Genomic DNA, 11,383 nt, shown 5'->3' with positions numbered 1-11,383 from the left:
TAATCACCTTTCCTGAGAAGAAATTCCTCCTAATGTCCAATCTAAACCTCCCCGGTGCAGCTTGAGGGGGTACGCGAGGGTGAATGTCGCAGTCAGGTGTGGCAGCGAGGTCACTTCCCGCACCTCCCCGATCCCCACTGGCCGACTCTACTTCCCGCCCCGATCCGATCCGGGCCGGTCCGGTCCGGTCCGGTCCAGTGCGATCCGGTCCGGTCCCGTCCCGGCCCCGCCCCGCGTTTCCGGGCGGTGGGAAGGAGCGCGCACGCGCGGAGCAGCCCCCTGAGGCGTGCGCGCGCGTGGCGGCCGCGGCGGGATGTTCGTGGCGCGCAGCATCGCCGCGGATCACCGCGACCTCATCCACGATGTGTCCTTCGACTTCCACGGGCGCCGCATGGCCACCTGCTCCAGCGACCAGAGCGTCAAGGTGAGCGGGGAGCCGCCGGGCCTGGTGCTGGGCGAGTGTCGCGGCGCCGGGCGTGCGCGGCCTAGCGGGCTGCGGGCCGGGGCGCAGCCGAGGGCTCGGTCCGCGCGAGGTCCCGGTGCAGTGTCGGGCTGTAGGGGCGGGAGGCTTTCGCACACAATGCACGTTGTGTTTGTGTGTGCGCTGACGCGTGTAAACACGGGAATTCCGCTTCCGACTCATTGCTGCGGCAGGGAAAACATTCCAGACTGCTGTGCCTGCAGCCGTGCCGCTTGTTTTGTTTATTTAACTGGAAATCTGTACTTATTAAAGAATATTCACGAAGGAAACTACTGTTTCGTATTGTAGTGCCAATAATCTGTATTTATTACGGGAAGAAGGTGAAGTGCCAGTAAGCAAAAAGTCGGAGTGTTCCGTGTATGCCCTGGCAGACTGGGGAAAGCGTAGAATACTAGAAGCCTTAATTTTTACATTCCTTTAGAGGAAATAAGGTAGCATTTTATATCTACTTAAACGAAAAGTTGGTTGCTTTTTTCCCTTTTTCGTGCATAGTGAGAGGATGGGCAAATATTTGGCAGTCACGTGGATAGATTTAAGAAAGCAGTCATGTTTGGTATTAAGTTCAGATAAATGGTTGAGAAAACAGCTTTTTTTCGCAGAAAGCTGTGTCATATGTAGATTAGGCTTAAGAACAAGAAAGCAGCCCCTTCTCCCTTACCACAGACTAAAAAGCAAATAACCGGCCACAATAAAATGAAACCCCCAGAAAGTAAGCCAAAGCCATGGGGATGTTTGGTTTGGACTGACTTCCTAGAGTGTGCAGATCCTAAAAAAGATGCCAGGAGGTGGGTTGAACACAGAAACTATGTTCTTTAGCAGTGTAATGTTACTTTCCAATCATAACTGAATCCTTTATGAGAATGTTCAGAAGTTTTCCTCCAACCAGAGGGACAACGTGACCCAGGTTGTGTTAGAGATCCAGAGTGGCAGTTATGAGGTGACTTTCAGTACAGCTTTAAAGTGCATAAGTGACAAATACGAGTGGGTGTCAGGTGGTATCTTTCATTTGGTTATGTTCATGACTTTCTGCATAATTTTTCAGTAAAAAACTCGTAAGTATAAAGATGTATGAGTAATCAAGAGAGGGGAAGGTTCAGTGACTTGCATGTGTTTAAAAATCAAGGCAGAAATCTCATAAAAAGAAACAAGATCTGTTTCCCCACTAGCCTGATGTATATTTTGCTGCCCTGCTTTGCTTTTGGGATGAGTGCTGGGAGCTGCATTAGGGTTTTGCAACCAGAGCTGAGCAGGTGAGGATACTGGGGGCTGTAGAATGAAACTGAACAGTGCATTCTTGGAGCAAAGTGAATGAAGTATTGGGAATTGTAGTAATTTCTCTTCTATGTAATTTACTGTTTAAAAAGAGATAGAAGTCACACAATAGGGGGTTTATAGTGGGTTTTGCAGGTGGTGCCTTTTCTCCTTCCTTGTAATAGGGATATTTTCATGGTTGAGTGAAGTGCAATTTTGTACTGAATCAGGTACAGTGTCCTGGATGAAAATGTTGAGTGGGGATGTGTGGGTATACTGTTGTGTTTTGTGTATATATATATATGTATATATATAAATTTTATGATTGTATTTTGATTTCTCAATAGGTCTGGGACAAAAGTGAAAATGGAGATTGGCATTGCACTGCCAGCTGGAAGGTTTGTATTAGTAAAAATTACACAGACTTAACTGTCATTTCTTCTTTGTTTTTGGAGAAACGTGCTTAATTTCTGCTGAATTGTAGTGTAGACATGCTTTTGGTTTGATGTAGATTCTCTGTGTCTTGAGTAAAATACTTTTTTGCTTGTATAAAACATCTCTAGTGACTCTCACTTATAGCAGATTCTAATGTACAGTCTGCTCTTGTTAGTACCTAGTTATGTTGGAAGACTCTAGTATCAGTAAACATTATCAGTGACTGGTGTTTAGGGAGTAGAAAAGTGTACCTTAATTTTTAATTCAATATTTCCTTTTGCATATATTAAGACTTAAAAAAAAATAAAAAGGGGAAAATTAAGAGGAAGATGTCTGGCTATTAAATGTTACAACATCTGACCTCTGCTTTTTTTTCTTCAAAACCTTTCTGAGAACTGTGTCATAATGATCTCCATGCATTAACACATTAACAATAAAGTTACTGTAACTTACTAAGAAAATGGAATATATATTTATCATGCAGCGTGCTTCATCTGCATAATTATACATGGATAATACAGCATGTTTCATCTGGATTAGTGCATTCTGAATTGTTCTTAAACTTGTACTTAATAGGACCACAACACATTAATCCCTGTAAATGGCAGTGCAAGGGAGGCTTTTGAATTCCCCTTCTCTAAGGCAGGAATGTGAACTAGGTATGAAAGAGGAGCTTCATGTTAAAAAGTCATGGTAATGACTGAAATTTGTTTGAGAACAAAACTGTACTTTTTGCATCAAGGCAGAATCATGGTTTGGAGCTTAAAGTAGTAATAAATAATGCCTTGAAATACACTTGTAATACTTGAATTTTAAGCAGTAAGAGCAGCAACTTTGCCGTGCTGCTTGGAATAAAGAACTGCAACAGCTGCTATGTTACTTTGTATAAAAGAACGCAGGTTTCATAGGAACAGTGTTGCTACTTCCCAGAATTCTCTTCTTCAGAAAGTCATGAAAATATATGGTTCCTTGGCCTAACACAGTAAGTTTGCTTCTCTACAGTGTTCTGATGTTATCTTGCAGACACATAGTGGATCAGTGTGGCGTGTGACATGGGCCCATCCTGAATTTGGGCAGGTCCTGGCTTCCTGCTCCTTTGATAGAACAGCGGCTGTATGGGAAGAAATAGTGGGAGAGTCAAATGATAAACTCCGAGGCCAGAGTCACTGGGTGAGGCATCTTTTCACTAGCTATAACGTTTCTGATACTGGTTATGTTTTGTTCAATTGTGGCAACATTCCAACACAAAGTATTTTTAAAACAGCTGAGGAAAACAGCTAACTGGCTACATTCAGGCCAAGTAGTGTCACTATTATCTGTGTTTCCTAATAAGATGTTCCCTGGCAAACAACTTGCGACCAGACATGAATTCCCACCTGCAGTCAAGTTAAAGTTGGGTTTTTCATTGACAAGAGATCATTTGAAACAACGCTGGGCGTTCTCGCTCATCTTTCAAATAATAGAAAAGTTGGGGGCAGGGGAGGGAATTTTTTTGGTGGAAGATGTAAGTAACCCTATGAAGTGGTTACATCTACTTACATCTTCTACTTACTATGAAGACTTTGATTAACCCTCTTTAGGGAATGAATTTTTGATGGAAATTTCTTTGCAGGTCAAAAGGACCACTCTAGTAGACAGCAGGACATCTGTTACAGATGTGAAGTTTGCTCCCAAGCACATGGGTCTTATGTTAGCAACCTGTTCAGCAGATGGAGTTGTAAGGATTTATGAAGCTCCAGATGTGATGAATCTCAGCCAGTGGTCACTGCAGCATGAAATCTCATGTAAGCTCAGCTGCAGCTGTATTTCTTGGAATCCTTCAAGGTACGTTATTAAAACATTTGTTTTGTGACTGTAACAGGAAGGGAAAAAACATTCAAAGCTGAATTGCTTTGATTTCTCCAGAAATCTGCTTTGATTTGTCCAGAAGTACTTAATGGCTTTCCTTGTGGACACAGTGTTGTGTCCTGCTGATCCAGTTACTCTTCTATTCATTCGCAGTAGTCTGTGCTGAAGGTTCAGAGTACAGGCATTCATTTTAATGCATGGGATAGGATGAAAGTTGATTTTAAAACTAGAATTCATTTACATTTAGCTTATGTGATTTATCTTCCAAAACCTGAATGAAATGTCACTAAATCAGTCATTAAAATCACTGCAAAGAATGCCGACTCTGCCGTGAAACTTGTGGCAAATACTGGGGTGCAGATGCAGTCTATTGTAGAAAGTCAGTTCTTCTCTCTGAGAACATAATCTTGTCTAATGGTTTCACCTTAGTGAGTGTATAAAGTGGGCTTCTGAAACAAGAGCATAAAGATAGTGGTAACTGTGAATAGCATTTAAGTCCTCTTTCTTTGCGATTTTTTCCTTGTGATATTTTGTGATGTTGTTTTGTTTTCTCTACAGACAATATGTTTGAAATTTAACAAATGGCTTGGTGTACTTTGTATGGGAAATATATATATATAAAATATGTAAGTATAACAGTAATTGTTTTCACCTTTTAGCTCTCGAGCACATTCTCCAATGATAGCTGTAGGAAGTGATGACAACAGTCCAAATATCCTGGCTAAGGTTCAAATTTATGAGTATAACGAAAATACCAGGTATGCTAAATAACAATATAAAATGTTTGTGGGATCATGGAGTTGTTTATAATGTTTGGCCTTCTATTCCTATCATTAGATAGAAGTAGATAATTATAGGAGTAGTAAATAATAATACTTTAATTTTGTCTCTGATCCATTGGGTCGGAAAAGAAGAAGACCTCAGAATGGTAACTGATGTTAATAGAAACAATAGTGATAATTTTAATCTCTGTCAGTGCAGAAATGTCAGTGTTCTTACCAGCATTTTAAAGTAAGAGTCGTTGTTCCTGTGTCTACTAAATTGTATGTTTGATTTTGCACAAGGATTAAACAGTTGAAATTTGAATTGTGTTGCACCAGGCACTGTTTTGTTCAAAGCCGCCTTACAATGATTTTAAAGGCATGATTATAATGACAGAAAGCACTGTGAATTTCTCATGGTCTGTCGAAGTTCAGGTTGTACAGCAGAGTTCGCAGAACCAGAAAAGGCTAGTAAGTTTGTGCACCACCACTTCCAATTAAATGATAACAGAGAAATTGTGTTTGATTGGGAGTGATCGATGTGGGAAAGGAGCCAGATTGTTCTGTGGATTTTATGCCCAGCTTCAGGCAATGCTCTCCATGCATTAACACATTAACCATAAAGTTACCGTAACTTACTAAGAAAATGGAATATGTGTTTATCATACAGCAGAGGAGGTAGACAGTGGTCTACTTAAAAGCATGGAAAATTTAGTGAGTTACTGAGATGCAAATTCCCTTTAGATTTGTGAGTGGAATATTTCTTTTTATTTCCCTGTTCCACTTGTAGACCAAAATGTTCTTTGTACTGAAATTCTTGCTTTGTTGTATGACTTACAAAACTGTAGCATATTGTACTTAGCGGCTACTGTATCTGATAAATTCAATTTATGAAGAAATGTGCTTGAAATTATTGCCTAAATTTATGTTTTAAAAGTACTTTTATTTTAAGTCTTATCATGTATACTTAACCCTTTTTCCCATTTCCACTATATCTGGTTTATGTAATTTGCATTACTGGCAGTTTTCATGGCATTAAAGGTTAATTTCTTACACTGTACAGGAAATATGCAAAAGCAGAAGCTCTGATGACAGTCACGGATCCTGTACATGATATTGCATTTGCTCCAAATCTGGGAAGATCCTTCCACATCTTGGCTGTAGCAACCAAAGACGTACGAATTTTCACACTAAAACCTCTGAGGTGAGCTTAGGAGGAAGATGGTTTAGTGATGTTTTAGATGTGATGCATATTCTACAATCTTGTTCAAATAGTCTCTGCAGAGCAAAAGTAATAACTTAATGTCTGCAGAATTGCTTTTAGCAGCCTGATTTTTAAGGTGACAAGATTGTGAGCAAGTTATAATTTTGTCTGAATACCTAATTAACAACAGTTGTTATTAGAAAGATGTCGTTCTCTCTGACATCATGTTCGTGCCCAGACCTTTGAACAGTTGTGTGCAGAACTGTTGTTTTTCTCTTAAACAGGAAAGAATTGACTTCATCAGGAGGATTAACAAAATTTGAAATTCATATTGTGGCACAGTTTGATAATCACAACTCTCAGGTGTGGCGAGTGAGCTGGAATATTACAGGCACAGTGCTTGCCTCCTCTGGTGATGATGGCTGTGTCAGGCTCTGGAAGGGTAAGGTCACCCACCTGAAACACATTAACTTTGTAGTCTGATGAATGTACTTGAGAAATTTTACTCAAAGCATAATTTTGGAGTGGTGTGTGTGTGAAAGATAGATATTTTTTCTATATTTCAGTTTCTGTTTAAGAAAACTTGAATTCAGAAATAACTTTCTGTGCTGGAGTACTTACATGCTGTGAATAGTTGTTACTCTACCCTGAAATTGTTTTGCCAGATTAGAGCTACATGAAATCGTCATTTAAAAAATGAGATAGATCTTTTCCTGCTGCTAAACCTAGAAAATCTACATTCAGTCACAATGTCCAGGCAAATGGCATTTTTCTCTTTACATTGTTAAAGAAAACAAACAATACATGCACTCCCCTCCATGAATTAACCAACCAACCAACAAAATACCATAACCACCAAATCTCTGCAACAACAACAAAAACTCACAGTTTTGGCAGTTACCTTACACATTCTCATTTATTCCTCAGTATTGTAATAGTGGAAACTGAGTTTTAAATCATGGACAGGTGGAGAATATCAGGCAGCTAAAGGGCCAGATCCTCAGCTGTTTGGAAGTTGTATACTGGTATTAAAGTTCAGTTCTGATTCACAACAAGTGTGGGGCAGTTGAAACGTTTGTAGGGAAAGCTGAGTTTCAGGACAGAAACTAACAGTTTCTATCTATCTGTTTGCAGCTAATTACATGGACAACTGGAAGTGTACTGGTATTCTGAAAGGTAATGGGAGTCCAGTGAATGGTAGTTCTCAGCAGGGAATTTTTAATGCCTCTCTAGGTTCAGCCAATACAAGTCTGCAGAATTCACTAAATGGATCCTCTGCCAGCAGGTATGTTAATTAGTGGCGAGACTGATTTTCAGTATATAGTCTTTTCTCTGAATTTTCTTAATTTCATTTAACTCTCATATTTGTTTTACATGGTTTTAAAGTGCAATGTCATTTATTGCATGAGTACTTCTATAAGCTCATCTGGTTTTGCTCTGTGGTTTGTCCATTATGCCAGTGTTAAGAGGAAAATGAACAAAACAGTAAGTCATACTGAATAAGTCTATATAAATAAGCAATGTAAATAACTATTTTCATTTTTAGTCCTTTCATATTAATAAAAACAACATTTCTGAAATAGTTTCAAAGGGGAAGCTTCATCCTACTGGTGTGTAACTGCTCTTTTGTTTTAGATACACGTTTAAAAGTGAAGCAAAAACACCAGCAACAAATTCTGTTTTTCTCTGGGATAATGTAACAGAAGGGAAGGAAGAAAACCTACTTCATAACATATGGTTTAACAATCAAATATTAGTGTTAGTTTACTTGGTTTTTGCAGGTGTGTAGCATCAATTGAATAAAAGTTTTGTGGTTTTTAAAATTTTCCTCATATGGCATTCCTATTGCAGATAATTTGCCTTAATCTCAGTTAGGTTTTTATTCTGTAATAGTTGCTGTTTAGTGGGTAAATCTTATTGCCTTTTCTGAAAAAACATTTTCATTTGTGCACACTGAAATGCAGAAATATGCTGAGTCTTGCATCTGTATGGTACAGTGTGTACAATCAGCTTTACAGAACTGTAAGTCCTATATAAGGATGAGATGTGGCCAGATTCTATAGCAGCAGTTTATAGTTTCCAAGTTTTGTGGCCATCTTTGTTTCAAATACCTTGGGATAGTTTCCCTTTCCATTCATGTAGAGCTATTCCTGGGGGGCTTTTTCGGTTTGGAATGCTTATCAGTAAAGTTTGCTTTTGGAGAGTAGCACCAGCCTGTCCCCTCTTTCCCTTTCAGCAGCCAATCCTGAATGACAGTTCCAGATCCCTAACCCTGTTGAATAGAGAATGGGTTTCACATTTTCAGGGAGTGCAAGAGGTGTTAATGGGCCCGGCCCCTACAAGAAAGGGCAGCAGAATGATGTTGGTCATGGTTCCAGGTTCTACTTGCAGTGTAGCAGATGAAATGCAGCCCTGCCTTGGAAATGGTATATCCAGAGCTGTGTAGGTGTATTTGCTTGGGCTCCTGTGGAGAAATGCAGGCTGTCTTACAGCTCCTTTAGCATAGGGTGTGGTTTCATAATCTCCTTATCTAAGACTGTGCTGCCACCAAGATTAACTGTCCTCACCCCACTGGTAGCCCTTCTCTTGTCCCTGAACTTGTTGCTAAGGCATTGTGATTCTAGCATTATTTCTATTCCTGTCATTGCTCTGTATTTTGGAAGGTGTTTTGTTTTGGTTTTTAATAAATTATTCTTCCCTCTGATTTGTAACACAATGTTATTTCCAGAATTAAATCAGTGGCTGTGGAATTTCCAGATATATGGTATCTTTTCCTAGGATTGATCCTTAGAATAAAAGATACACACTTTACTACATGCTTTCTTTTGTAATGACATTGGCCTGAGTTGTGTAAGCATAGTCACTAACTTCTGTGTTAGTGTTAATGTGCTGATAAAGATTTATGCATTGACATTTGACTGAATAGGTATCTTACGCATAACTTATTTTGTCTCTGACTGTACATGCTATGTTCCATGTCTATAGGTTTAAACACTTAGAACAGCTATAGCACTGGCAGACCTGGAAAAGATTATAAAAGCACGATAGCCAAACTAGATTTGTACTCAAAATGAATTTCAGAACATGTGATGTAGATTGTTAGGAAATAAACCAGTAGGGCTATATTATTATGTTGATGTAATTGTGTGTCTAGATTTATGATACAATTTCCATTCTCCATTTGTATTATGTCCTTTTTAACAGAAAGCAGAGCTGATACCAAGCTAACTGGAGTAACTTTGGTGTTTTGCTGCTTGTTGCATGCACACAGGAATGGAAAACGAACTCCTTTTTCCCTTCCCCAGCGCCGTTTGATCTCTCCCAAGACACCAGCAGCCTGCTAACTACTAAATGCTGTTCAAAAGCCTTTTTAAAACACGTTGTGTGCGTTTTTTGTACTAGCCTGCACAGTGTGATACTGGTGGAATGCCCAACAGAAAAATATTTGGAGAGGCATCTTGTTTGGAAAAAAATATAAAGCACCCACTCAAACCCCAAAACTTCCATCAGAACATATTTTTGAAAGCTTGTCAAATTAAAAGATAGTTCATGATTAAAAACAACAATTTTTGTCCTTGATTGGGATGGGAGGAGGGAAACTACCATTACGATAACTTTCATTAAAATTGTTTTGAGAACCAATTTGTTTTGCGTTTCAGAGTGTTCAGCATTTGATTAAGATTCCTAAACATTACAAGGTTGTAACTGCTTTGTAATATATGCAACTGTTAGTTCTAAAGGAATAAGAAAACTGTTTTGACGATTGTACAGATGATGGCTTTTAGTAGTTTGATATTGCTTTATTTATATTTTTTAGTATGACTTCAAATAAATGTTTTGTAAGTACTGTCATACTTCCTTCATCCTAAAAGAAGTACTTTTTCTGTTACATATTTGTACATTCCTATGGTAATAATTACAATTACATAGAGTACTTAAATTCTCTAAACATAGTATCCTTGAAAAATGCAAACACGTTAGCCATACAGATATAAACCAAAATGCAGTTTGTTGTTAATTGTCCCATAATTTCATTAATAAACTGATAGCTGTTCTTTGATGTAAGTCCACAGAATTGTAAACAAGACAGAAAACATAATATACTAAAATGCACAAGTGTTACGGGTAAGTTCTAATAAAAACAGCAGCAGAATGACATGGAGTGACATAATTCTGAATTGTGCATTCGCCAGGAATCTTGAATTTACACTGAGGATTTTGCAGAAACATGTAAATAGATACAAAGACTGTATTTCATTCAAAGTAGTTATTCTCTGTAAATGTATATCATTAATGTAAAAACAGTGATGTTTTTACGTCTATTCTAGAAATGCTGTGAAGTTAATCTGAATTAGATGCATATGCAGCAAATGTACTTGGATAATATTTAATGTCTATTTTGTGTCACAAACAAAGCATTAATGAAAGCTGTTAACAAATCACAGAAGTGCTGGGAGAATGAAAGCCTGTTAATAGCTGTAATTCACCACCCCTTTGACTTCCAATGCAATCCATTCTTTTGTAAAAATGTATACTAGGACTATGGCTATGGTATTATTTGCAGTGAGTTTCAGTGGAAAAGACTTACTTTGCTTTAAAGAAGAGTTTCCAGATTTGTCTTGTTTTGAATTACAAGCCTTGATTTCTGCTATTATGTTCTATTGGTTTTGGCATGGATATACTAAAGCCTTTTTTATTTTCCAGCATGTCTTTTCTCCCCTTTGGTTCTCCTTGTATTTACTACCTTTCTCTTCTTTTCTTGTTTTGTTGTTTGTTTTTTTTTTTGTTTTGTTTTGTTTGGTTTTTTGTTTTGGTGTTTTGTTCCTTTCTTAATTGTTTCAGGTATTTCTTTCCCCCTCTGGATTCCCCACGGGCTGGATCGAGATGGTCCAGCCATGCCCAGCTCCTTCCTCCTCCTCCTCTGATAGAGCAGTCTTGTGATGCTGACACTGCCAACCTCCAGTATCCTCACCCTCGCAGACGATGTGTATCTCGGCCTCTTAATCTTTTACCTGAGAATGAAGGGGTTTAGTATGTTACTTTAAATAAATTCTGAAAGGCCTTACTCTGGTGTTTGTGAATGCTTCCATTTCTTGCTGTTTTTGTATTCCTTCTCTGGTACAGAAGACTTTTTTAAAAATGTGGGAACTTTATGCATGTTTTTCAAAACAAAAAACATTTAGAACATGTTATTTGTGTATCAAAGACCACTTTAATTTGTACCCTTTGAATTTTGGCAACATATATAAAGAGTATTAGCCACGAGCTCTTTATGGAGTTGGTGACTTCAATGTGCTGTCCTTTTTTCTTTTTTTTTAGTCTTTTTTGAAATCAGTTAGTATGGTCTTTAATTTTTTTCTTTTTGTATACTGCATTTACATGTGAAACCTTCTCAAAATTAGA

The 11,383-nt window shown here is 38.4% G+C and overlaps 1 protein-coding gene across 3 annotated transcripts; it reads left to right on the top strand.

Moving 5' to 3' along the window:
• The first annotated feature begins 241 nt into the window (after positions 1-241).
• On the top strand, positions 242-11,045 carry SEH1L (SEH1 like nucleoporin). 3 transcript variants are annotated; one of them, XM_058832248.1, is made up of 9 exons: positions 242-424; positions 2,080-2,130; positions 3,191-3,337; positions 3,780-3,991; positions 4,675-4,773; positions 5,840-5,980; positions 6,265-6,422; positions 7,115-7,265; positions 10,823-11,045. In XM_058832248.1, exons 1-9 carry the CDS (start codon positions 314-316, stop codon positions 11,010-11,012), a joined length of 1,260 nt encoding a protein of 419 aa, XP_058688231.1. In that variant the 5' UTR covers positions 242-313; the 3' UTR covers positions 11,013-11,045. The 3 variants fall into 3 exon arrangements, with proteins under 3 accessions (XP_058688231.1, XP_058688233.1, XP_058688234.1); XM_058832250.1 differs by having other exon boundaries at positions 9,252-11,045; XM_058832251.1 differs by having other exon boundaries at positions 243-424; positions 9,185-11,045.
• The last annotated feature ends 338 nt before the right edge of the window (positions 11,046-11,383 follow it).

Source organism: Poecile atricapillus, chromosome 2 (assembly GCF_030490865.1).
Source record: "Poecile atricapillus isolate bPoeAtr1 chromosome 2, bPoeAtr1.hap1, whole genome shotgun sequence".
Lineage (NCBI taxonomy): Eukaryota > Metazoa > Chordata > Aves > Passeriformes > Paridae > Poecile > Poecile atricapillus.
The sequence above is the reverse complement of the archived record's forward strand: the minus strand, read 5'-3'. Positions and strand labels throughout refer to the sequence as shown.